Here is a 25,765-nt window from a genome sequence, read left to right on the forward strand (position 1 = left end):
CTGTGTTCAGGCAGAACAACCCACCAGCTCTGGACTCTCCATATACATCTAGACCATGAGAGAAAAATAAGTTTCCATTTTCTTTAAGCCATATTATTTTGAAGTCTCTTTGTTGGAGCACTTAGCAATTCCTCAACAAGTGTAGTACACAATAGAATGATTATCTATAGGAAGGTACATGCAGTCTACACACACTCCACTAAGCAAGCCCTCTGGTACACTCTTGCTGGTAAGAGTCAATGCGATATTTGGAGAACGTCCTCTCTGAAATGGGAGAGAGTCACATACAGAAGTATCCAGAATATTCAGAGCCATTTTGACTATCGGCTCTGACTTTAATTTAATGTGTCAACAATTCCTTGACTCCACAGGACCCCAGCTTTACATTTTCTCTCTCGGATTAAAATTCATTAAAACTATTCTTTTTTTTTAAATTTTTTATTTTTCATAAACATAAATTTTTATCCCCAGGGGTACAGGTCTGTGAATCGCCAGGTTTACACACTTCACAGCACTCACCAAAGCACATACCCTCCCCAATGTCCATAACCCCACCCCCTTCTCTCAACCCCCCTCTCCCCAGCAACCCTCAGTTTGTTTTGTGAGATTAAGAGTCACTTATGGTTTGTCTCCCTCCCAATCCCATCTTGTTTCCTTTATTCTTCTCCTACCCACTTAAGCCCCCATGTTGCATCACCACTTCCTCATATCAGGGAGATCATATGATAGTTGTCTTTCTCCGCTTGACTTATTTCACTAAGCATGATACACTCTAGTTCCATCCACGTTGTCGCAAATGGCAAGATTTCATTTCTTTTGATGGCTGCATAGTATTCCATTGTGTATATATACCACATCTTCTTTATCCATTCATCTGTTGATGGACATATAGGTTCTTTCCATAGTTTGGCTATTGTGGACATTGCTGCTATAAACATTCGGGTGCACGTGCCCCTTCGGATCACTATGTTTTTATCTTTAGGGTAAATACCCAGTAGTGCAATTGCTGGGTCATAGGGCAGTTCTATTTTCAACATTTTGAGGAACCTCCATGCTGTTTTCCAGAGTGGTTGCACCAGCATTAAAACTATTCTTACAGTCTCTGTTCACAAGGATGGATTCAAAGCATCACAAAGGGAAAATGTCTTAAACTTCCCTAACAAAACTCTGTCTTTATAAGTTAGGATGCTTCCTCAACCGTGGGAAGTGCTTCTCCTTCTGACGTTCTTTCTCCTTCAGACATTGGTGTCTTTGTACTTGTCTTTATGATACTTAGTACAGCCTTTCTTCTACATTTGTAAGTAGAAGTCTTTGTAAGTTTCTATTTGTAATATGTCATACCTAAAAACATTAACAGTAAAAGCCTTGATTTCTTCAACTACCCAGTATTCAAAGGTTCTCATCGCCTCATAAATGAGTTTCTTGCTTTAAATCAAAATCCAATTGGTTGGTAATATATCAAATCTCTTTCAATCTCTGCCTCTCATTTTACTCCCTTGCATTGTATTTGTTGGGCCATTTCTCCTGTAGAATTTCCCAGAGTCTGAACTTTGCAGATGGCATCCCCTGGTGTTATTTAATGCTTCCCCATCCCTGTACTTAGATCCAGAGGCTTCATCAGACTTAGGTGTGATGTTTTGGTCACATGCGGCATTATATACTTTTATCAAACTTGTTTTCTTTTTAACTTTTAGAGGTTTTTTTTAAGTTCCCATTTTTAAATGGGTACTTTCTTACTTTCCTACGCTAAATCCATTAATTAAGCTCCATAGCAAAAGTCCTTGAAGTGTTCTTCTATACTGAGGATCAGCAAACTTTTCTTAAAGAGCCAGATGGTAAATATTTCAGACTTATGGGTCACAGCATCCCTGTGGTAACTTAGTGTTCAACTGCACCACTACAGCATGGAAACAGCCCTCGACAATCTCTAAAGTAAGTGCACATGGCTGTGTTCCAATAACACTTTATTTACAAAATTCTGGCCACCAACATATCATAATCTGCCAACCCCTGTTCTAAATGATCACAGGTTTACCTTACAAAACACATGTGTCACTGGCAAATGCAAAATGTGGCCACGGTGGTTTTCTTTGGAAGGCACCAAAGTAACAAGTTACCCAGTCACTACATTTACCTAATTTGGGATTCTGCCGGAGTCAGTAAAGGGAGGGAAGACAGAGGGTTCGGGAAGAGAATTCAGGTAAACAGTTCAAATCAATAAATGTTCTTGGAGCAAAAAACCATAATGGGCACCACAAGGGGATCCCATGATGAGTCAAGGACAGTGCCCCGCCCTCAAGGCCCAGCAGGCTAATGAGAGCAGAAAACACAGAAGACAATAAGGCAAATCCACAAAGGCTGAGGTAGAAGGAAGGCTATACTAAGTATCATAAAGACAAGTACAAAGACACCAATGGAAATGGAGAAAGAATGTCAGAACGAGAAGCACTTAGCACGGCTGAGGAAGCATCCTACAACGGGAGATACACGTCGTCATCCTGTCGGCTCCTCAGGGCCGTCAGCACAGGTCGGTCTCTATGGATAGGGTCTATTCTCATCTCCTCCTCTTTGCTCACTCTCCTAAAATCAGACATGTTCTCCACAATAGCTGCAAGACAGCAGGTATGAGAGGGAGAATCACACGGGATACACTAACTCACCTTCTTTCTTTTCTATGCTGTCTTTGCCTGCACAGCAGTCTAGATGGTCTTCAGCTGAAGAAAAAACTTTGGAAAAATTGAACTCATCCTCTCCCGTCCACCAGCCTTGACTCTGAGCGTAACTCCGGAGTTCAGGGTGCTCCGCATCGATCTTAGTGGTGAGTGAAAGCTGATTGCAAATGCACTTCACTCCCTCTGTAGAGAGTACAAAGCCCCTTTAGCTGGAAATAGGCTTGCAAAGACTTAATCAAGAAATGGAAATTTACAGGGAATCCCTTCTCTACTCCTCAACTTTAACTCCAGAAAGGAAGAGACTCTATTTTTGAGAGAGAAACACACAAACCTTTGTCCTCTTTTAAGGAGACCTCCCAGAAGTTTTGACCAGTGACCGGGCATTACCACATTTTAAATGAGCAACAGTCACTTGATCTACAATTCACATTCAAAAGGAAACAGGTGAAGCCCTCATTATGGCTAAATGAGCCCCGAGCATTTATTACTAAGGTTTCTTAAAGAGACACAGCACTACTAACAAGACTTATGAATGTCGCAAATATAGAGATTTCCCTTCCCAATTTAACCTTTTTCTACTTGAAGGAAACCTCTACACCTCCACCCTCTGCCCAAATACATCATTTTTGGAAAATACAAATATGATACTTCTTCATTCAGCTTTTTATTTTTTGGGGTGCCAATATTTATTAGAAAACCACAGTGGCACTGATAATGAATTATTCTAAAATAGTGGAATGCACCTGTCAACATGTGTCTTGGAGTATATCAGTAGGGGTGTGTGTGTGTGTGTGTGCACGCGCACACGCGTATGGATGTGTCCGTGTACATATGGGTGTGGGAGATCTACGAGAATTTTTTCTCATAAGAATATAAGTGTGACTAAAGAAGTCTCGAATCAGAAAGACCGGCACTCTGAGTACACTCGGCGGGAAGGCAAGGCCAGAAATCCTCTCAGCTGCTGGCAGGCTCACTCTGGCTCCTCCAAAGCCTCAACCTCAAATACCCTGAGGTTGACTTGGCCTTCAAGCTTCAAAATGCTCTCCAGAACCCTAAAAGGTTATGAGCTATAGTGCAGAAAGGCCCTCCATATTTGCTACTTCCAGGGAGCATGCTGATCTTCTACATTTTTGGACAATGAAGTAGAGGGAAAGAGCTCAAGCCATGGGCCGCAATAAAGCCATGACTGCCTGAGAACCAGATCCGAGAGACAAGGTCAGTACTGGACTCAGTTCTCCAGCATGTTCTGCTTCACTGACTAATTCTTCTAGAGCAAGTATTCCTAGGTGACGGGCACTGGCCTTTTGCCGTTCATCTTTCCATAGGACAACACAAGAATAAAACCACTTTAAAAAATTAAAAATAAAAAGTAGCTCTGGCCTAAATAAGTGATTTTGGCATTCTTCACACTAAGCTATCAAAAAAAAAATCTTGTGCACAAGATTTTTAAGATTTTTTTTTGTCTTACAAGACAAAAAAATCTTGTCTACAGACAGTATGTCCCTCAAGGACTGATTTATAATAGATGTTTGCTTTTGGGGATGGGAGCATTCAGGGACCAGACTGAGGAGATCCTACTCTTGGTACCCTCCTGCAGGGAGTGAGGACATAATCATGCCCAAGGAAAGAGTCCAAGGAATGGCTGGGGCTTTATTACAATAGTTGGGGAAAGACATCACTCATTTTGAGGAGATGGATATTTTTAAGCTGTATCTTGAAGGGCAATGAAGCTTTTGAAAGGCAGGTATAGATCAAAAAGTTTTAAGTTCTACTAAAAAGCAATCAAGGACTACTTCCTTAGCATGGACCGCTAGCCCTCTGGATGGAGCCATTTGATCGTAAGGCTTCGTCCTAGGAGAAATTTTTGGTAAAGGAGTGTTAAGCTCTTGCCCAGCAGGAGGCTTGGTGATACAGTGGCCCACACAGGCTGCATCAGTCCTGTGAGGACCGCAGGAGTAGGGCAGCAGGCACACGTGGGTGTGTGCTGGGCACGTGGGGGTGGGGGAACCCCCTGACATCGTTGCAAGGGTGCCGTCAGCCCATACGACACCCTTGTGAGTATGAGAAGACGCCTTCCTCCTCCAGGCAAGCACCACAAGCCAGCCTCACACAGGACACAACATGCCTGTCGCCCATGGCAACCCTGATCCCCACACTGACGGCGGTCATGGAAAACAATGGGCTTAATTCCCAACTATTACAGTAGAGCTTCTGCTTCTAACTCAGGTCAGATTTGGCTCCAATCCCCCCTAAGGCAGAGATGGAAAACCGGTTTCATCCCTATCATCCCCATCATCAATTCTGAGAAACCTGAAGAGACTTCCCTACAAATTCAGTCGAGAAAAAAATACATAGACCAAGTCTAGGTCCAATACGAGAGAGTGTTACGACCTACCAGCTGTGTCAGGGAATGGCAGCTCACAGTCCACGTACTTGTCATTCAGTCCTAAGGAATGTCAGTGGGGCTTCACTGGCCAATTCTCTCCTCGAACTCCTTGGTCCTCTTGGAAACCCTATAGCCCTTTCTGGGACCCCATCTGGTCCCCAGTGTGAGGCTGCTAAGTGATGAGAAAGGACAACCACACCCCCTCTAACATCTCCCTCAGAACCAACTCAAGACAAATGCTACAGGGAGCGTGGAGCAATAACTGAATGCATCCTTCTGGGTGCATTCCCTAGTCCTCTGCTCTTCTAGAAACACTGTCTCACGGAGAAAAGAGCTTGTTGGCCCAGAGGCAGTCAACGGTCCCCACACAGATCCAAATTCCTCTTTCAGAGGAGCATTCCAAGTGCAAGGAGCTACAGGACTGGGGGTGACGAGGGGCAGCTCCCTGTCGTAGTGGTTCGCTGACTGAACGGACTGGGAAAATCACCATTCCTTTGACAAAGTCAGAGTAACCATTTGGGTCACGGAACTGCTGGTAGTCAAAATTGGGTCCTGCCCAGAAAGCAAATAGAAAATAAGAAATGTCAAGGGTGTGTTTCCCAAGTGCTGATGTCCCCACACCCCAGGCTCATCTCTAGAAGCAGAGCCCAGAGAGAAGGTCCAGCACAGAGAGGGTGGGCACCAGCAGCAGGATTCCTGCACATCCGGCAGTGCCCGCCTTGGCCGCCCCATCCACGCGGGCTCACCTGCGATCTGCTCCGCAGCCCAGTACTTCCCCACGGTCTCCAGCACCCAGGCCTCCTCGCGATCCACGATCAGATATGCGCTTTGGAAGCTGTGGCAGGAGTCTGCGTCTTCATAGTAATTCCCACCTTGTCCGTGTTCTTCCAACAAGGCTACGATGACATCTAAGGCTTCTTTAGCTGTCGTCCCTCTTTCTAAACCAAGCCTGGAGGAAGAAAACCAGAAGTGTACCTCAGTCCTTTCCTAGCATGTGGTTGTTACCACGGCAACCAAAGACCAGGCCAAAGCCGAGCGAGGAAGCCGGCCAACGTGCGTAAACATGTTCCATCCATGGGCTGAGATGTAGATGCAGGGCACTTGAACTCAGAATACATCTCTCCCACGTTTGGTTTCAAATCATGGAGGTGTTTTCTGTCTTTGGGCACCCCCCTCCCACACAGACAGAAGAGTCAGGAACCCAGTGGTTTCTGCCTTGTGAAGGGCAGCTCAGCCTCCTCTCTGTTTCCTTTCTAACTCTGGCTCCCCTGGAGCTAGGCAGCTCAGCTCCAGCCTTATCAAGACCCCCTTTCTGTGGCTTATCCTCCCTCCTGCCTTTGGGCAAAAGGATAGCCCTGGGGACGACTGGGTGGCTCAGTGGGTTAAAGCCTCTGCCTTCAGCTCAGGTCATGGTCTCAGGGTTCTGGGATCAAGCCCCGAATCGGGCTCTCTGCTCAGCAGGGAGCCTGCTTCCCCGCCTGCCTCTCTGCCTGCTTGTAATCTCTGTCAAATAAATAAATAAAATCTTAAAAAAAAAAAAAAAAGGTGGGGGGGGATAGCTCTGCCCAGGGAAGCCCTGATCTGTGCTATTCTACACCAGGTATGTGGCTTAGTGACAGAAGTTTTCCATGACCAGCCACTGTCCTCGGTGCCTATAATTTCCTGAGAGATCTCACTAGGTATGGTGCCTGGTTAGGACATGGATGCTTTTCAACATATCTCTCCTCCACCCTATCGGCCTCCCTCTGCTGGTGTGGCTTAGGGCTTCACTTATCAAAAAGTACATCCTTCGTCTGAAATCAGACAGCAGTCTCCTCCTAGCCCTTCCAATTAATTGGCCCCCTAAAGAGGGCACGGATACTGTCTTCTGCGCAACCTGGGCCAGATGCATACTGTATTGAGCTCAAATTTATGTCCCCTATAAAAAAGTAAGTACCTATATCCTCGGGTTGCCCGTGGGACAGGTTTATGAGGTAATGAATGTGAAAATACAAGCACAACCAAGGAGCTGGGGGGTCCGTTGGAAAGGCAGCCCCCTCTGGCAGAAAAGCAGTGACTCAGAGAGAGGGCATGTCTTCCAGGTCCGGTCCGGCCACCCACTGGCAGCACGACCTTCGATAACCTAACCTTTCTGAAACCTGGTCTTCTCCTTTGCCAAGTCAAACGGGCAGTACATCCCTCTCAGGCTGATTGGAAAGAGGATGACATACGATACGTGCTCAGTACATGTCTATTTGTCCATCTTTTCCTCCACGTTGTCATTCTGGGGGCGGGAGTGCGAGAACCTTGGGGCAGAGGCTGCGGCGCATGCTAGGACGGCAGCGACAGCCAGCTCTTGGTGAACCGCCCACACACCGGTCGTTATTGAAATTCACCCGGCTTGCTTCTTTCTGAAGGGATGTTCCCTGTGCTGCCAGGGAGAGGAACAGATGATGCTACGGATGCATTCTTGTAACAGGCTTATTTTCACCATCAGATCATTGTGATCAATTCATTGGTCATTTCTCAATTTTAGTGTATGTAGGAAGACTTGGTAACAAGCCACTGATTTGCAAAGCTGGTCCCTAACATCTTGGGAGAGTGACCAAAAATAACCTCACCAGAAGATGGAATTAAGTAGACTTTTCTGTTGGTCAGTGCCATCTTCTCCGAAGAGGAAAGGCAGAAGCAAGCAAGCAGTCATCTGCTTTTGGGGATCCAGAGCAAGTAAGTGTGTTATGAGCACCTCTATAGGTCTGTCCAAGCTATTTCCCAGGAGGGTCCCCCTCCTCCCTCCACAGGTCCTTGGAGCCTCTGGTCACACGGCCCCATGCATGCATTCCAAGCAGAAGCCTGTCCCCGGGGCTTGTATGGAGCTCCGATTTGCCCAGACAAACATGTGTGAGCACCATGTGACACCTCGCCAGGGGCACCCCGCCTCCGGAACTTGTGATTTCTCTTGTGCAGGTCTAGCTCACTCTCCCGCTGTGCTGCCTGCTGTGTTCCACACTGAGACTCCCAGTACAGCGCTTGCCCTCCCACGCTGACTCCCACGCCCTCTGTGCCCAGCGTCTGCGGCAGGACCTCGACACCCATCCACAGACACGACTCTGCTCTCACACTCCTCTCCCTGTGCCAGGACCACAGGAAACGATACTCCTCTGTCCGCCTGGCCATTCCCACCTCGCCGCAGTGCCACGGGGCGAGGACAGGACAGCCTGCTCCACGGACTGCCAGTAGCCACAGGGTTACACACCATCCGGCTCCAATGACGGGTGGACACACTAGGGCTACAGCGGTCTAGGGCCCCAAGTCACTCGATGTCAAGACGCCTGTTCCAAAGCCTTTCAGGTGGTCTAGATGGCCTCGTAGATGGGGCAGGTTTGTGTGATTCAGAACGAGAACAGCCTCTCTCTGGCCCCCATGCCTACTTCCACACTGGCTGCTCCACCTCCTTAGGGGCATGACCGGGGCAGGCAAAGGGATGCAATTTACCGGGCCAAAGTTCAAGTCTCGCTCCGACATCTACCTTCGGTACAATCCAGATCCTCCAAAGGCATGTGCTTGGTCCGGGTTTTTTCTGGGTCTTGGAGTTAGCTCCTCCCAAATTCAAATTCTTGTTTTATGGCAAGTCCTTGGAAGAATCCCTGCTTGAGGCCCATGACTCACACAGGTGTGTCAAGCCCCCAGGGCCCTTCCCTGGAAGGTGAACAGATCTGGCCATGGGTTGGTGGGAGCTACAGACCACAGAGGTCTCGGCGTAAATGTGCACGTTCTCCCTACACAACCTACTAAGGGTCAAACCTCTAGTCCTTTATACAGAATGTTGGTTTGGGAAGGTTCTTGAGAGGTCAACCCATCTAAGGCCTCCCTTCAAATAAATGTGGCCCAGAGACGTGTTACCACTTGGTACATTCACACTGAAAATCAAGGCCCCTGGCTCCCAGCCTAATATTCTTTCAACTCGGTCATGATTCTGTTGCATGTCACTGTCTCAGAAAAAAGGAAAGTCGTTTCAGAATGTCATTCCTCTCTCTCTCGCCTTTGGTCATTCAGTCATTGATCAGCCACAACCCTGCAGGACAGGCCCACAACCCAGGCCCACAACCCTTTGGAACAGGCCACTGCAGGACAGGCCCACAGGACAGGCTCGTGGCACAAGGGGAAGCGAGCAAAGGTCCCCATCAGCATCTGCTTCCCCGTTACACAGCAGCTGGCAGAGCAGCGAAAGGAAAACAGATGACGGAGATGAAAAGGGCCGGGAGGGCCACGGCGCTCTCCTTTTTTCCTTTATATCAGGTATTTTATATGATTCCTTCCTTCTTTCCTGTATTTTAGATGTATTTCAAACCATAAACCATAAACTTCGCCCACTTAAAAAAATTCAGTTCAGTGATTTTTAGGGTCTTTGCAAAGTTGTGCAATTATCACCGCAATCTAAATTCAGTAAATTTTCCACAGCCCACACAGAAGCCTCATATCCATTAGGAATCACTCCCCATTTTCCCATCCCAACCCCAGGCAACCACTCATCTACCTTCCACTACCATGAATTTGCCTCTTCTGGACATCTCATGTAAATGCAATCATACCATATGCAACCTTTTGTGTCTGGCTTCTTTCACTTAGTATAATGTTTTCAAAATTCAAGCATGTAGCAAATGGTTGGTTTTTATTACTTACTAATATTCCATTGTAATCTACTCTTTTTTTTCTAACACCTTGAACTTCATATCAAAAGGCACACGTCAGGGCACCTGGATGGCTCAGTCAGTTAAGCATCTGCCTTCGGGTCAGTTCATGATCCCAGGGTCTTGAGATGGAGCCCTGTGTCGGGCTTCCTGCTTAGCTGGGAGCCTGCTTCCCCCCCACCCCCGCCTGCCTCTCTGCCTACTTGTGTGTGTGCACGCGCGTTCTCTCTCTCTCTCTGTCAAATAAATAAATAAATAAAATCTTTAAACAAACAAACAAAAAAGGCACAGGTCTTCTTTGGGAGGCTTGTGTTACAAAATATGATTTTTAGAGGAAAGAAACCCTATCCCCTTTCCCTGCCTGTTCGAGCAGGTGTTTCAAAGAATCGTCTTGTAGTACCTGACCAGATCCATCCCCAAGAAGGCTTCTGTCTCAGCGGCTGGTTCTCTGGCATTGATGGCTTCATTGGCTATGCACACACCATGCTCGTTGGCTCCCATTTCTGCCCCCCAAAGCCAAGCAGGTCTGCTTATCACGATGGCATGGGTCCTGGGGACTTGGTCGATTGAAATGTAAGTGCACTGAAAAATGAAGACAGGAAAAAAAGGACCATCACCTGCCAGGATCTGCTTAGTTTCCACCCTGGAACTTACAGTGAACCACCACATGAGTTACAAACAGACACCCCCCCCCCAAAAAAAAGAAAGGCCTCAGGAACACCAGACTTCAAAAACACCCCAAGTCTTAATGTAGCTCAGAGGTGTCTCTAGCGAGTTGCAGTTTCACTGATCAGATGTCCGTCTCTGGTTCAAGCCCAGCTGATCCACAGGGCTCTCATCTTCTTGAACCAGGCATTCAGCCAACATCTGCCCCGAATATTCTGCCCGGTCATTTCAGTAGGCACAGAGGGCACCAGCATTTGAAACACATATAGTTATTTATGCTCAGAGACAAAAATCCTTCTGGATCAGTGGTTTTCAAACTTCCTTAAAGTTATAGCACCCTCCTATAGGAGACACTTGACCTGGAGGGCTGACATAGAAAGTGGATTAAAAGGAAAATGTGTTGCCTGAAGAACAGGAGTTCTTATGTCCCTGGCAATGATACCGAGTGCTCCCTGGAACCAAGTTTGACAACCTCCACAGCTGCTCTAGGGGTAGAAAAGGGAACATGATGATAGTATTTTATATTAACTAATGCATTAAGTGTGCTTTTATATGCTGTGCTTCCCTGTCTGTCTCATTTGATTCACACACTAAGCCTGTGCAGTGTACCCAAAAGGAGACAGTCCAAGAAAGGCATGTTTCTACTGTTGTCAGGACTGCAAGACACACCCCTTGGCGTGGTCTATCTTACCTTCTCCAGGCTGCCATGTCTCTACGTGGAAAATGAGTGAGCTACTCTAGATCAAATGATCTTTAGCCTCAGAAGCCTGGTTTCACACAAATTCTTACATTGAAGCATGAAAACAATCTAAGTGTGTTGAGGCAAATGGAAGATGGGATGTGAGACCAGCTCACTCAGAGCCTGGCCTGCTGGTTCTTCCCTCTGCCTCTGCACACTGGGCCCATGGGAGAGCTCCTTGGGGGAAATTGGAAAGCCACTAAGCTAGGTTACCCCAAGGGGCCTCCTGACTCTGGCGTTCTATCAGTCTAGGTCTACTCTAGGTAGACGCAGCACGGAATTCAGGGCTCTAAATTAGACGGAGCTCTTTGGCTCTCAGGGGAGAGCAGCAGCAGCAAGCATTTACCTTTTAAATTGGGCACAAAAGCCTCAGTTCAACATGGCCCTAGATCTTTTTCTGATTTGAGACCCAGTTACACTGACTGAGTGCAGCCTGGAAAGTGATTCTGCGTTGATTTTCCATAATCTCTAAACATCAGGTAAGAGCTGAAACACGTGTGGCATTGCACACTCGTTGATCAGGCAACACACATGTCCTCATAATTCACATGAGGTGTTGCTTTGCACTGGGATAATGTTCTTTCACTTGATAAATATTGGTAAACTTACAGCTAATTAAATCCAGAGGCTGTCAAGAGACGCTTGAGTTTTTCATGGCAAATTGATAATAAAATACACTCTTGAAATGTTTTCCCCTATTCAGTTCCCAAAAGTTGTTTACTTTGAAAAACAATTCTGTTAGAGCAAAAACCTAGCCAAAGCAGGAAAAAAACTATGGTCCTCTGTGCTCTTCTAATTTGCAATTGAAATTGACATCTTATAATTGTGTTTTTTCATGTAAAAAGCAGTTCAGGCATTTGACCAATGTTTTCCAAAAGCCCTGTGCTCACTGAGCTCCAGTGACAAATTCTGTCTTGAAAAGAATGAGTAAATATAGAAGGAATTTAAGATTTTTTTTTAAAAGATTTTATTTATGTATTTGAGAGAGCGCACATGCACAAGCAGGGGGAGGGGCAAAGGGAGAGGAAAAAGCAGGCTCCCCACTGAATAGGGAGCCTGACATGGGACTCTATCCCAGGACCCTGAGATCATGTCCTGAGCCAAAGGCAGAAGCTTAACCGACTGAGCCACCCAGGTGCCCCTTAAGATTCTAAGTATAGATTTATCATATTTTAAGGGCAGGAAGAAAGTGAAAATAAGAATGGGTTTATTGGGGGCACCTGAGGGGCTCTGCTGGTTAAGCACCTGACTTGGTTTCGGTGCACGTTGTGATTTCAGGGTCCTAAGACTGAGCCCCACATGGCGCTCCAGGCTCAGCAGGAAATCTGCTTGAGGTTCTCTCCTCCTTCCACCTCCTTCCCTGCTGGTCCTTCCCTCACCCCTCACCCTCTCTCTGTCTCTGTCTCACTCTTTCAAATAAACAAATAAGTAAAATCTTTTAAAAAAATAGACAGGGTTTCCTTATTTGTCTTCAAATTCATGTTTACATGTTCATTTCCATTTTACCATTTACAGAGCACCACACACACACACACACACACGGCACTATGTGCCAAGTGCTGCTGGCAGATAAGGCAGTTGAGGATGCCCAATTCCTGTCCTTTCAGTTGGGAAAGGAGAAGGTACACATGCAAATTACCATGGCCACCAGGCCAATCTCAGTAGCTGTCACCAAGGCCTGTCTACCTAACATACACTGCATCTTCCCCCTCCCCCCACCTTGGACATCTGATCAACCTGATCCTGCTTTCCCTTTTTCACATTCCATTCCACTTTCCCCTTTCCAAAATACTGCATAACTGACTTATGTACTGCATATACTGTGTATTATGTTATCTCCCCCAACTACAAGATAAGCTCCATAAGGGCAGGGAGATAGCTCTGTGGTTTAGTTCACTGACATATCCGAAATCTGGTACATGCGAGGCATCAGTAGATCTTTTTTTGAAAGAATGAATAAAGGGGTGAATGAAGGAATAAGTGAGTAACAAAGATCAGAGGGACACAGTACAGGTTCAAAAGAAAGAGGGAAATTACCCCACGTGGGCAGAGGCTTTATCAAGTGGGTGACATCTGAGTTGATCTTTTAAAATGGGCTAGAAATCAAGGTATTCCAGAAAGAGGTAAGAGCCAGAGAGGAGAGAGAGAGATGGGGATGTCAAAGGTGTGTTCATGGTCCAAGGGCACCCTCCTCTGTGATGCTCAGGGAAGCTACTGCAACAGCGTTGGGTAACAGGACTGCAAGAGCTCAGTAAGTATTGACCGATAAAAATGTTGAAAATTGAATCCAAAAGACCATATGGTCTTCATAGGAGTTCAAAATATTTGCAGCCAACTTGACACTTTTTGGCCAAACTCAGAATGAGGAGGAAGAAAGGAGATGCCCAAGAAGCCAGATGGGCCAAATCAGCTCCTCCTAAACACTGGGCTGAAAGCCAAGGCACCAGATCCCCCTCATATGCTACAGAGCAGGGGGGCAGGGAGATGGGGAGATGGGAGATGCACCAAAGCCTCAGTGAGCAAAACACACACCCCTTAGGGCATCTCTGTCGTGGACTGCAGCAGCCTGGGCTTAACAAGGACCCTTCTGTGGCTGTAATTCACACCCACTCCATTGTGTTTGAGATGTGACTAATCACACCCAGGTCAAAGCCGTCACGCTTGTCTTGTATAGATTGGTTATCTAAAATCCCAGTCTGGGAGCAAACCTCATAAATAGGGAACATTTACAGAAGATGTAATTAGCCAAAGTTTATAAAGTCAGCCATCTAGAACCTGAACTCTGCAGGCAGTCACTTCTTTTTTAAATAAAATTCACCGACCTTCACAGTCGTCACATCATTAATTCATTAATGAGGCGGACAGTACATGTGATTTGAGGCAACAGAGAAGGTCTCACCAGGAAAAAAAAAATCCAAACAGCACCTGAAATCTTCTTTCAGTGTGACAAAAACAATTTTGCTTCAAGTCAGAATTCTATCCAGATTTCTAGTAGAAAACAAAAAGAAAAAAGAATATGTTCACCACTCAAGAGGTCTTTCAAGGAATGGTTCTGGCCTCAGCTTTGGTGATGAAGCTGTTTGGAGGCCTGAAGCTCTCTGCAGGCCTGCAGAGAGGGGTGCCTGGGGGCCTCAGTCGTTAGGCATTTGCCTTCAGCTCAGGTCACGATCCCGGGGTCCTGGGATTGAGTCCTGCATTGGGCTCCTTGCTCAGCGGGAAGCCTGCTTCTCCCTCTGCCTGCCACTCCCCCTGCTTGTCTTCCCTCTTTCTCTGTGTCGCTCTGGTAAATAAATAAATAAAATCTTTAAAAGGAAAAAAAAGTGGTCTGCAAAGAGATGAGCAAACCGTCATGCTGCCCTTTGGCCACTCCCAACCCTCTTTAATAAAACAAATCTGTCAGCTAGCACAACTTCTGGGTGCCAAGGCCACATAACAACCTAAGAATGTCCAGCGTGGGCCGCGTCGTGAGGCACGTTTCTAAATGTCAGCGAGGTTTTAAAGGTGCCGCCTGCACAGAGCCTGTCACTTTCTCAGGCGGCTCCTGGGGACCGATGCTAGGTTGGAAGGTAGCAAAGATGAGCCTTCACAAAGCCCTCAAGACAGAGACAAAAGACGATTCTTCTGCAGAGCAAGCCCTTTCTTATTTTGCGTGATTGTGTTGAAAACAAAAAGCAAAATCAGCTTCACGCTGTTGCCTACCCTCGGCACATTCCAGCGCGCACACTTTCTGGAGATCACCCAGGGAAAGGGGAACAGAGACACACAATAGACGTTTCAATTAATGAAATGCAGCCATTGTGCTTCCTACTGTACTCAGATGGTGAGCACAACCCTGGCACCACCAGTGAAAACTGCTCTGAAATGAGCTGATGAGTCAGCCAGACTTCCTAGGGTGCTGCTTGGGGGAGGGGGAGAAGGCAGGGAAAATGGGACGCTTTGGAGGAATATTTTTAGTTTTAGGAAATTTGCAACTCTAAGGCAGCATTTCTAATTATCACGGTGGTTTTGGGAGGTTTGTTTTTGTCTTTTTTACCCCAGTGTCTTGCCTGCTACTTGACTGGTTTTTGAAAATGTGCCCTTAAGGTTCATTATGACTCCAAAAAGAGACAAAGGAAAAAAAAAAAAAAGTCAGCCACATTTTAGAAGAGCTGCTTTTTATTTCCCTGAAGCCACAATATCTTTGAGAACGGCTCGTGCCAAGGCCTGGGGTCGGAAACAGGAAAAGGGGACACAGAAGGAAGGTCCCTGCTGAGCCATGCTTGCCTGAGGTGAGGGCTGGAGACTCCTGGGGCCAAAGAGAGCAGAGAGGAAGACCGGCACGCAGTCTCTGCCCTTGGCACGGACCTTTGCTCAGCTCTCTCTGATTCCAGAACAACCTGTGCTCTCCGACTGTATAGGAGAATCTTCAGAATTTCAAATTCAGACACTCTCCCCTGCAAAACACATGTCCATCCCACAAACCACAAATAAAGCTGCCATCTGGACCAAGTCACTAACAATGTTACTGACTCTCATTAATGGGTAGTTTTCTATTCTTCCTATAAGTACTCTTATCCAGGAAGAAAAAGGAAATGAGCTACCAACAGCCTGTCCCAAACTCTGAAAGTTGTACCTGGAGATACTGAACTCATACAGAACTTCAGATGGAGGAAAATATAAATAAAGTAAAATTCATTCTCCCCAAAAAAAGGAAACAATGAAGACTTTAAACTTTAAAGGAAGGGGTAAAATGGAGATGAGGTTTATTATATAATAACAAGAGACTTTTTAAAAGCATTATGTGTCAAATCTGACTTGGCTATCAAGAATTCTGTCTCAGCTGAGAGTTGCTGGAGAGGCGGAGGATGGGGGATGGGCGAGATGGGGGATGGGCACTAAGGAGGGCATGTGTTGGGATGAGCACTGAGTATTGTATGGAAGTGATGACTCACTACATTCTATTCCTGAAACCAATGTGACACTGTATGTTAACTAACTTGAATTTAAATTAAAAGAATAAAAGAATTGTGTCTCCACCAATTGGGATAGAATTCTTCTCTGGGGCACCAAGTATAAATCATATCCACTTTAACTGAAATTCATTGTTTTCTCGAACAGTCTTCTAATGTTGGATCCCTTGTTTCTTAACTAGAAAAGTCATCCATATAAGAATAGATACACATACCCATCCACAGGCATGCACACGTACACACACCTTGCACTCATGGAACATCATAATCCAGGAAATTATCCACCGGCTTCCTCAACACTCCTATCTATAGGAAGGAGCAGGGTTTGAGGAAGAGTCGAGAAGAGTTCTGTGATGCACAGGGTTACGGCATCCTCAGAGAGGACAAAGGGCCTTTCACAAATGGATATACATTTTATCTATCCTACTCCTCATCCAATAGTGATTTTGTTAAAAACAAATAACCAAATAAACAAAAACAAAAAAACTCAGAATCCACAAGAGAAAAACTAAAGAACATAAAATAAAATGCAGCCATCTTCCAACTGTGCAGCAAAATGAAACTGAGGAGTGTAATTTTAGAAACTGGGGAATTCTGTTAAGGGACCCGATTTCTCATCCTTCAACCTTCAAGCAAAGAGATCTTGCTGTAGAATGGAGGATCGATGGACAGACGGAAGGAAGAGGAAGGGGTGGGTGAGTGGATGACTTGGAAGGGAAGACTTCCTGGAAGGATGGGCCAACTGGAAGGGGGGGGCAGGTCAGCAGATGAGTCATCAGGATGACTTTTAGTACAGAGTTATTCCCAGAAAATGAATTCCTGGAATCTCAGAACTCAAGTATGAGGTTTCTAGGGAAACTGCAGAATATGTAAGCTTGTAATGTCGTGAAATGGCTAAGAAATAGATGGGATTTTATGAAAAATTCTCACTCTTCATAGTTTAGAAAAATAATTTCCATATGCTAAGGAGAGCTTTTGTGAAAGTTACATGATAGTTGTTAGGGCTCATAAGCCTAGCTATGGAAAAGAACCCATCATTCTGTACTTGGGAAAGTTATAGGTATAACTATAAGGGAACTAAAGGAGTAAGAGTACATTTGAAAAGCAAATTTAGAACCATATGCTACAGACAGGAGTTTGGGATCTCAGACGTGGGGTCACAGAATCTCTCAACCCTAGTTAATTCTTAAGAGAAAAAGAAAAAAGAAAAGAAAAGAAAAAGAAAAAGAACTCTTCCCGATGTTCTCCTTAGAGTTTACAAAGTACTTTTAAATGTTGGTTCCCATGTGTTTCACAAAACACTCTATAAGGCAGACACAGTGGGTTTTATGATCCCTATCTGGCAATTGCATAAACTGAGTCCGAAAGAGGCTCAAAGACCCAAAATACAGGAAATGCAGAAGGCAAGACAGGAAGCCAGGAACCCTGTGTCTGGGGCCAGACTCTTTCCACTGGTTTCAGGCAACTAAAAATTTCCACTGATTTATAATGGCAGAACATGCATATAGTACTACATGTTCATAGAAGGAGGGCGGGCTGGGGCACCTGGGTGGCTCAGTCAGTTAAGCATGTGACTCTTGGTTTTGGCTCAAGTCATGATCTTATGGGTCATCAGATGGAGCCCCAAGTCAGGGTCCACACTCAGTGGGGAGTCTGCTTGAAGATTTTCCCCCTTTATCTCTCCCCCCACTCACACTCTCATTCTCTCTCTCTAAAATAAATGAAAAGATCTTAAAACAAAAAAAAAAAAGAAGAAGAAGAAGGAGGAGGAGGAGGAAGACGACGAGGGCAGGCCAGAGGGAGGTGGGAATTTTGGTATTCGGGCTTTGAAAGATGCCTGAGTCTACCAAGCAGATGAGAAGAGGGGAGAAGAAGGACCTTCTTAGCAAAGGACAGAATGAGTAAAAGCACAGAGAAATACAAAAGTGTGTTATTTGTTCAAGAAATGATGAGCTCTAGTGTGGCTGGAGCCTACGGTACAAGCTGGAACAGAAAAACTAAGAATGAGGATAGAAAAGTAAGCCAGAAACTGTACAACTCTTACGGAGGGCAATTAGTACAAGAACTTTATTGGACGTGTATCTAGCGACTATACATGGACATGGGCAGGATGACTCATGTTCAAGGTTCTTCGTGGCTGACTTTCTGGACTAGCAAACAGTCCCAGTGTCTACCAGCAGAGGACTGACTGAAAAGTTATGGGATAGCTCCACAATGGACAACTACGCATCTGTTAAAAGAAATAATAATAAGAAGAAGAACAATCTCTGTGTACAGATGTAGAAAAATCTTTAAAAAATATTATTAAACAAAGCTATAGACCTTTTTTGTGAGTTTGGAATTTTATACTTAAAAAATCAAGTTTCACAAGACAAAACCGGAGAGGGAGATGAACCATTAAGAGACTCTTAATCTCAGGAAACAACTTGAGGGTTGCTGGGGTGTCGGGGTGAGAGGGATGGGGTGGCTGGGCGATGGGCATTGGGGAGGGTATGTGCTATGGTGAGCACTGTGAATTGTGTACGACTAATGAATCACAGACCCGTACTCCTAAAACAAATAATATGTTATATGTTAATAAAATTTTTTTTAAAAAATCAGTTTCAGAATAATATATATTCTGTGCTACCTTCATGAAAAAAGTAAGAAAATAAGGCTAAATATTCATATTTGCTTGCATTTGCACAAGACACTGGAAGGATGTGTAAGAAATTAATAAGAAGGGCTATATGGGATGGAAATCAGAGTGACTGGTAATAAGGGGTAGAAAGTCACAGTTAACCTTTTTAATATCACTTAATCTTTGAACCATATGAACATGTTACCTATTCAAAATGTTAAATTACATTAAAAAGTAACTTTATTTTTTAGTTAAAAACTAGGTCCATACAAAGACTTGCATACAGGAGGGAAGAAGGGCTAAAAAACAAAACAAGACAAAACAATAAACCGAAAAAAAAAAAAAGTAAAAAAACCCAAAAACCTGCACACAAATATTTATAACAAATTTGTTCATAATTGCCAAATCTTGGAAGCAATCAAGATGTCCTTTAATAGATGAACAGAAAACTAGACCATGGTTCATCCAGACCATGGGATAGTTTTCAGCACTAAAAAGAAATGCACGACCAACCCAGAAAAGGTCTGGATGAACTCTGAAAACATAACTACTAAGTGAAAGAATCCAGTCGGAAAAGGCTACACACCAGGATTCTAACTACGTGACATTCTGGAAAAGGCAAAATACTCTAGAGACAGTGCAAAGACGACTGGTTGCCAGGGATTAGGAAGAGATAAATAAAGAGGAGGAGCACAGAGGATTTTTAGGGCAGAGGAAGTACTGTGTATGATGCTATAATGGTGGATAGGTGTCATCACATACATCTGACAAAACCCATTAAAATACACAACACCAAAAGCAAAACAGAATGTAAAAGATGGACTTTAGTTAATAATAAATGTTATCAATGTTGGCTCATGGATTATAACAAATGTATCACACTAACCTAACATGTTAATAACAGGGAAAGCTGAGGGGGGCCCCAGCTTTCCCAGGGTTATATGGGAACTCTCTGTACTTTCTGTTCATTTTTCTGTAAACATAAAACTGTGCTTAAAAAGAAAAGTGAAGCCTATCAATTTTAAAGAAGAGAAAGGGAAAGGGAGCCCAGTGCCAGCCAGGAAGAGTTCTGAATGGCATACAAATCAGCCCAGACTCTGATCCTGTAAACACAACCGTTTTTAAACGATGCAGTGACAGAGTTGTGCTCTGAAAATCCTGGTGACCTCACAGTCTGAAGGATCTATGAAAAGGAGAGCCAGGGACCAATAAGCAGATGACAGCGGAAGGGAGATGGGGGTGGATCTGAATGAGGAGGAGATGTGAACACAGGACCGGAAGCAATAGGACTTGGTGGCAGCCGTCCCCAAGCATCTAGGGATGCATGGGAAAATGAGGGTCAGAGTTTCCCTCTAGTCTCTAGATTAAACTATGTGGCAGACAAGGGTCTGACAGAGGAAGAGGAATAAGATGGGGAAAATGAATTTGGTTTCTGACCTGTGATGTTATTTTATTACCTGCAGAATACGGATGCGGAAATGTACAGAGGCAGCTCCAAACACAGGTTGGCAGCTCAGAAAGGAGGTCAGGTTGTCTTGGAAACGAATTCTGGTATGGATCAAACTGCACTTGTTTATGCAAGGGGACGTCATTGAACTTCCAGTGTAGGTGAGTGATTACATACCATGCATTAACAAGGGAAAGGAATCTAGTCTACTTTCTAACCTGATTGTACCCGTGAAAGGAAAATACTGGGTTTTTTAGCCTATCCCTCCCAAAATTAAACATATTTTTCTAAAATATCTATTTCAGACATATTTATAAATGGCTTTTGTGTGATACTGTGGTTACTATGGCTACTAACAAGTGACCCCAAGATTTAGTGGTGTAAATCAACCATTTATTATCTCATGAATTCAAAGGGGCAGGAGTTTGGAAAGGGCGCCACAGGGACGGCATGTCTCTACTCCACAGTGTCCGAGGCCTGGAATTGTCTGAAGGGCCATTCACTCAAACATCTGGCGGTTGGCTGTGGGTTGACACTGGCTGTTGGTTGAGGGACTTCGGTTCCTCTCCATGTGGACCCCTCCCTGTGTTCTTCCTACGTGGGCTGGTTTGGGCTCCCTTCACCATAGCTCCTGGATGCTTAGGGCTAGACCCCAAGATTGAGAGACTCCATGCCCAATGCTTCAATGGCTCAGCCCTGGAGGTCACATGGCATCACTTCCACCAGGCTACGCTGGTCAGAGCAAACGTAAGCCCTCACCTAAGTTCATGACCCTCACCTCCCCACCGAGGCATGTTCATCACACTGTACAAAGTACGTGTAGGATGGGTTTTGGTGCAGCTATCTTTGGGAAATTAAATCTGCCCACGGGAAAATCAAAGTGTTGTTTCAGTTGGTATGACTCTTTGAGAAAAAGGAACATTGAGGGAAGACAGACAGGGGAAGTCAAAATAACTCAGACCTGCAAACTTCATTTATGCCCAGTGCACTCGGCTCCAGGAAGGGAGAAACATTCAAATCCAAGCAACATGGACATGGAAACATGAATGAATGAAAACCCACTTAAAAACTAGTGTGATCGGGCACGTGGGTGGCTCAGTTGGTTAGACATCTGCCTTTGACTCGGGTCATGATCCCAGGGTCCTGGCATCAAGCCCCGCATCGGGTTGTCTGCTTAGTGGAGAGTCTGCTTCTCCCTCTCCCTCTGCCTGTCGCTCCCCCTGCTTGTGCTCTCGCTCTCTCTCTCTCTCTCTCAAATAAATAAATAAATAAATAAAGTCTTTAAAAAATATATTTAGGCATTGCAACATTTAATAAATAAAATAAAATAAAACCTAGCACGATCATCAGAAAACCTAGCACTCTTCTCTGCCTGTACGAAAGAAAAGTCCAGAAGTTTAGGGGCTTGGACCTGTTAGTGGCACAGCACAAGAGGAGAGCAGTTCTGAGAAAGTCCTGTGAGAGACAGGCTGTCACTGCCCCAACCGCACACAATCCATACCCCAAGTCACGCTCCCGTGTTGCCAGCCGTGTCCCCGCCTCTGCTCCATCCACCTAACACAGCCACTCCTAACAGAGTTCTGTTGCTCTCTGGTGCTGCTTTGTTGCCTTTAAAGGTTTGAAACAGTTAAAGATTCAGATAGGAAAATAAAACACACATTGATGAATACCTTTTAAAACCTAGCACAATTACCAGAAAAAAATAAGTTTATCTTGAATGCATAGAATGCCAATGAGTAGAGGTTTATGTCAGTGGAAAGAGCTCATCAATTTACCTGCCCCTTTAGTTTTTTTCTCTACATTCTTCATCCTTTAACAAACAACAACCATTGAAACACACACACAAAAATGAATACGCCATAACCAAGACGTTTCTTCTATGAATGCAAAGATAGTTCAATTTATCAGATAAACTGAAAGAAAAAAAATCCAGTGATTATCTCTGTATCACTGAGGGGGGGGCCTTCAACAAAATTTAACACCTATCCTTGAGGGTTTTTTTAACCACTAAAAATAAAAATTTTGATGTATACTTGTTAACACAATAAAACTATGCAAAGCTCAGTTCTCCTCCAACCTTTCTAGTCTGAGTGACTAGAGAATCACTAGAGGTTGCCCCACTCAGGTCAGGAAAAGACAAAGAAAACCACTATCGTCACTAAATATTAACACTGAATCCAAGCTATCAGCCAATCAGATAAGAAACCAGACACGTAAGAACAGACTGCCTCTGTTTGTAGGCATTGATAACAATAAACCTGGAAAACCCAAGAGAATAAATGATAAAAGCTGAAACAACCAATGAAAGAATTTAGTAAAGTAGCAGACTTTAAAATTGACATCAGGCATGGTGAAAGTTTGACGGTACACTCCAGGAATATGGAGAAACAGGCATTGTTCCATCGCTAGCAGAAATGCAGAAGGACACCACCTGTGCAAGCAAATCAGATAAAGTCCAAAAAAATTACACACTTACTTACTCTGTGACCCAACAATCCCACTATTGGGATCCAACAATTGGGATATCCCAGTGAAGGACCGACAAAGATTTTTAAGCACTCAAAATAGGAATTGATGGATAGTCTTCTACCATGATACAATACATAAACCAAGACCAGATATTGTGACCGATACACCAGGCTATCAGCCCCTCCAAAATACAACAACATATCTGCAATAACAAAAGACTGGAAAAACCACCCAGATGTCCAGCAACCTGGGACTAAACCATGATACATCCATAGAATGGAACTCTCTGTATAGCTCTAAGTGAGGAATGAGGAATAGGACCTCTGTTTACCACATGGGGTGATCTCTAAGATATGTTGTTTTTTTAAAGATTTTATTTATTTATTTGACAGAGAGAAATCACAAGTAGATGGAGAGGCAGGCAGAGAGAGAGAGAGGGGAAGCAGGCTCCCTGCTGAGCAGAGAGCCCGATGCGGGACTCGATCCCAGGACCCTGAGATCACGACCCGAGCCGAAGGCAGCGGCTTAACCCACTGAGCCACCCAGGCACCCTCTCTAAGATATGTTTTAAGGTAAAAAAAGAAAAGTGGAGAAAAGCATACACGGTGTGCTACCATTCATCCAAGAAAGAAAAACATATGGGATAAAGGGGCATGTGTGTGTATGTTTGTGTGTGTAGTTTCTTACATGCGCAGGTAATTTTTTAAATGGAAGGACAAACCAAAAAAACTTTCAAGAAAAAGGAAAAAAATAAGTAGAGTAAATGAGACAAAGAAAGATACCAGACTTCTATGAATACACCTTATTTTATACATTTGACTTTGAAACCATGTAAATATTTTACTTACTTATAAAAGAAGGGCTATAGCCACGAATGTAGTATTAGTCCCCATGTGATGCTGTTTTTTAAGGCCACGAACAAACTTGCGTGGGATCAGGAATCACAGAACCGACATGGCAGTTCTGACCAGTGAGCCCAGTTAAGGAAAGGTGCACTGAGCCAAGCCGGAGGAAGGGAATGAGCACCAATGAGAGACTCTAACACGGGACTTACCTCAACCTTGCTCCCGGGTTCATGATCAGCAGCCGAAAAATACATAACCTCCTGTACTTCATCCCTGGGCCGAGCTGAATTTTTCCCAAACACCACCAGCCCGTCCTTAGCACGTGGTGGGAAGGCCACAAAACAGTAACTCGGAGGAGCAACAGCCATCCTGCAAAGAGAGAGAATGCCAGGGATGGCCTGGAAGCAGTTGTGACGTAGAACATTCCAGGAGTGAGTTCTTCAAACACATTGCACCAGCGAAAATAGTTTTCACATTGAACTGTGTGCAGCTCGCTCATTAAGGGATCCCAGCTGGCACATGAAGTTGGGCGCGCGCAGTAGAATTAACACAGCTACTGAGACCAGATAGTGTTTAGTACTCCATGGGATTAAACAAGCTCAGATTTGCAACAAGCTGCAGTCAGGGACAGCCAAAAGCGCAATGACGTAAGAGAAAGGAAAGGAGGTTATTGTTCCCCGCAGAAAACACAAACAGACTGCAATCTGTCACAGTAATGGAAAAATAAATAGCTACACTTGTAACATTGCCCAATGCAAGTGTCTTGGATCTAGAGTTGTGTGGCTTGCACCTAATGGATTTGGGGGTTGTGATGAGGAAATGAGTCTAGAAACAAAGTGACAGATACACCCCCTATTTTATATATTTTTACTCCACCTCAATGACACGACGCTCAGGGATCTCTTGGTTCTCCTCCAACCTTTCCAGTGCTGCTGGGCTGACTCGTTCTCTTTGACCTGGCCAATGAGCTTCCTCACTGCTGTATTCCTCTCTCCTCATTTCATGCTCCTTTCTCTCTGGGAAAGCTCATCCATGCCCATTGGTCACTCATGTGCCCGGAACCTCCACAGTCAATCCCAACCCATTCTTTCCTTCAGCTCCAGACCCGAAGACCCAAATGCCTTCCTGATACCCAAAGCTGATTTCTTCTTCTTCCCAAACATCCAAAACTCAAAAACTATCCTTATCACCTGCTTCTCTATTACCTAGCATATCACCAAATTCCACCTGTAAACTTGCTCTTCTAAATCCCTTTGGAAACTCGCCCCTTCTCCCCATCCACTACCACCACTCTGCACCAGCCAGCCATGTCTAGACTGGATCCCCATAATAGTCTCTTAAAGGGTTACTGCATAACCTCTAGTATTCCCCCTCCAAAACATTGGCACACAGCAACCAAAGCGATCTTTTTAGAAGAAAATTTGACCATGTCAGTCTTGTCACTATGCTTAAATTCCTTCAGGGGTTTCCCACAGTTATTAAAATAAAGACCAAAATCGATCAAGCCTGTGCCTCCTCCCCAGCCTCACCTCCCGCCACTCACCACTCACCATTCTTGCTCTCTCAACGCCAGCACCGAGGCCTTTTTCCAGCCCCTCTGATCCTCCCAGGGCCTTTGCACATGCTTCACTCCTCTCTCTGAGCACTCCTCCCTTTGTTCCCTATACCAAAACTATTTTTTCTACTTAACTTCCACTCCCTCACGTACCAGCTCAAATGTCAGTGGAATTTACGTCACTGTACTGTATGCGTTCATAGAATTCTACCTTTTTCGTTTATAGCAAATCTTAATCTGAAATACTTATGTAATTATTTTATTACCAACAATCAATGCTTGGTCTTTCCCCCCAAAGTCTAAGTTATATGAAGTGGGGGGGCCATGTCTCCTTTGTACACCCCTCTAAACCCAGCTGTATGCAAGGTCTTCTGCAGGGCAAATTTTCAAAAAATAATAAACAAGTGCTCTTTTCTTCTTTCTTAAAACTGAACCCAACCATGCCTCTGTATCCGGCTAGAATGCCCTCCCCTTAGTCTGTGCACATCCTTCAGGGTCTGATTCAAAACTCTTTTCTTTCAGGACGCCTTCTATAATGGACTCTGTCATTTTCTCAGCATCCATTGCCCTAAAGCATCCAGTTTGTTCTGGGGTGATATGTATTTATTGCTAGTAAATGTACTGCTTCAAATGTTTCAAGTAAAGATCCCTGAGGGCAGGGCCCAGACACCCAACTACACAGCCCCTTTCTTAACCTCCTATTATGGGCACTCAACAAACATTATATTTTACACTATCATATTTGTG

At 44.7% G+C, this 25,765-nt stretch overlaps 1 protein-coding gene across 3 annotated transcripts in view; it reads right to left on the reverse strand.

Annotated features, from left to right (window-relative positions):
* The window catches only part of SCRN1 (secernin 1), a 61,403-nt gene that overhangs the window by 14,977 nt on the left and 20,661 nt on the right, over window positions 1–25,765 (reverse strand). For 2 of the 3 annotated variants that reach the window (XM_045062838.1, XM_045062837.1), the window contains exons 2-5: window positions 23,673–23,832; window positions 10,129–10,310; window positions 5,805–6,007; window positions 2,661–2,855 (exon numbers count right to left, since the gene is read on the reverse strand). In XM_045062838.1, the coding sequence (XP_044918773.1) occupies window positions 2,661–2,855; window positions 5,805–6,007; window positions 10,129–10,310; window positions 23,673–23,831 (739 nt within the window). In that variant the 5' untranslated portion in view covers window position 23,832. The remainder of the gene's footprint in view (window positions 1–2,660; window positions 2,856–5,804; window positions 6,008–10,128; window positions 10,311–23,672; window positions 23,833–25,765) is intronic. The other variant, XM_045062840.1, reaches the window with a different exon arrangement.

This window comes from Mustela putorius, unplaced genomic scaffold (genome assembly GCF_011764305.1).
Source record: "Mustela putorius furo isolate JIRA1106 unplaced genomic scaffold, ASM1176430v1.1 tig00003845_pilon_pilon_pilon, whole genome shotgun sequence".
NCBI lineage: Eukaryota > Metazoa > Chordata > Mammalia > Carnivora > Mustelidae > Mustela > Mustela putorius.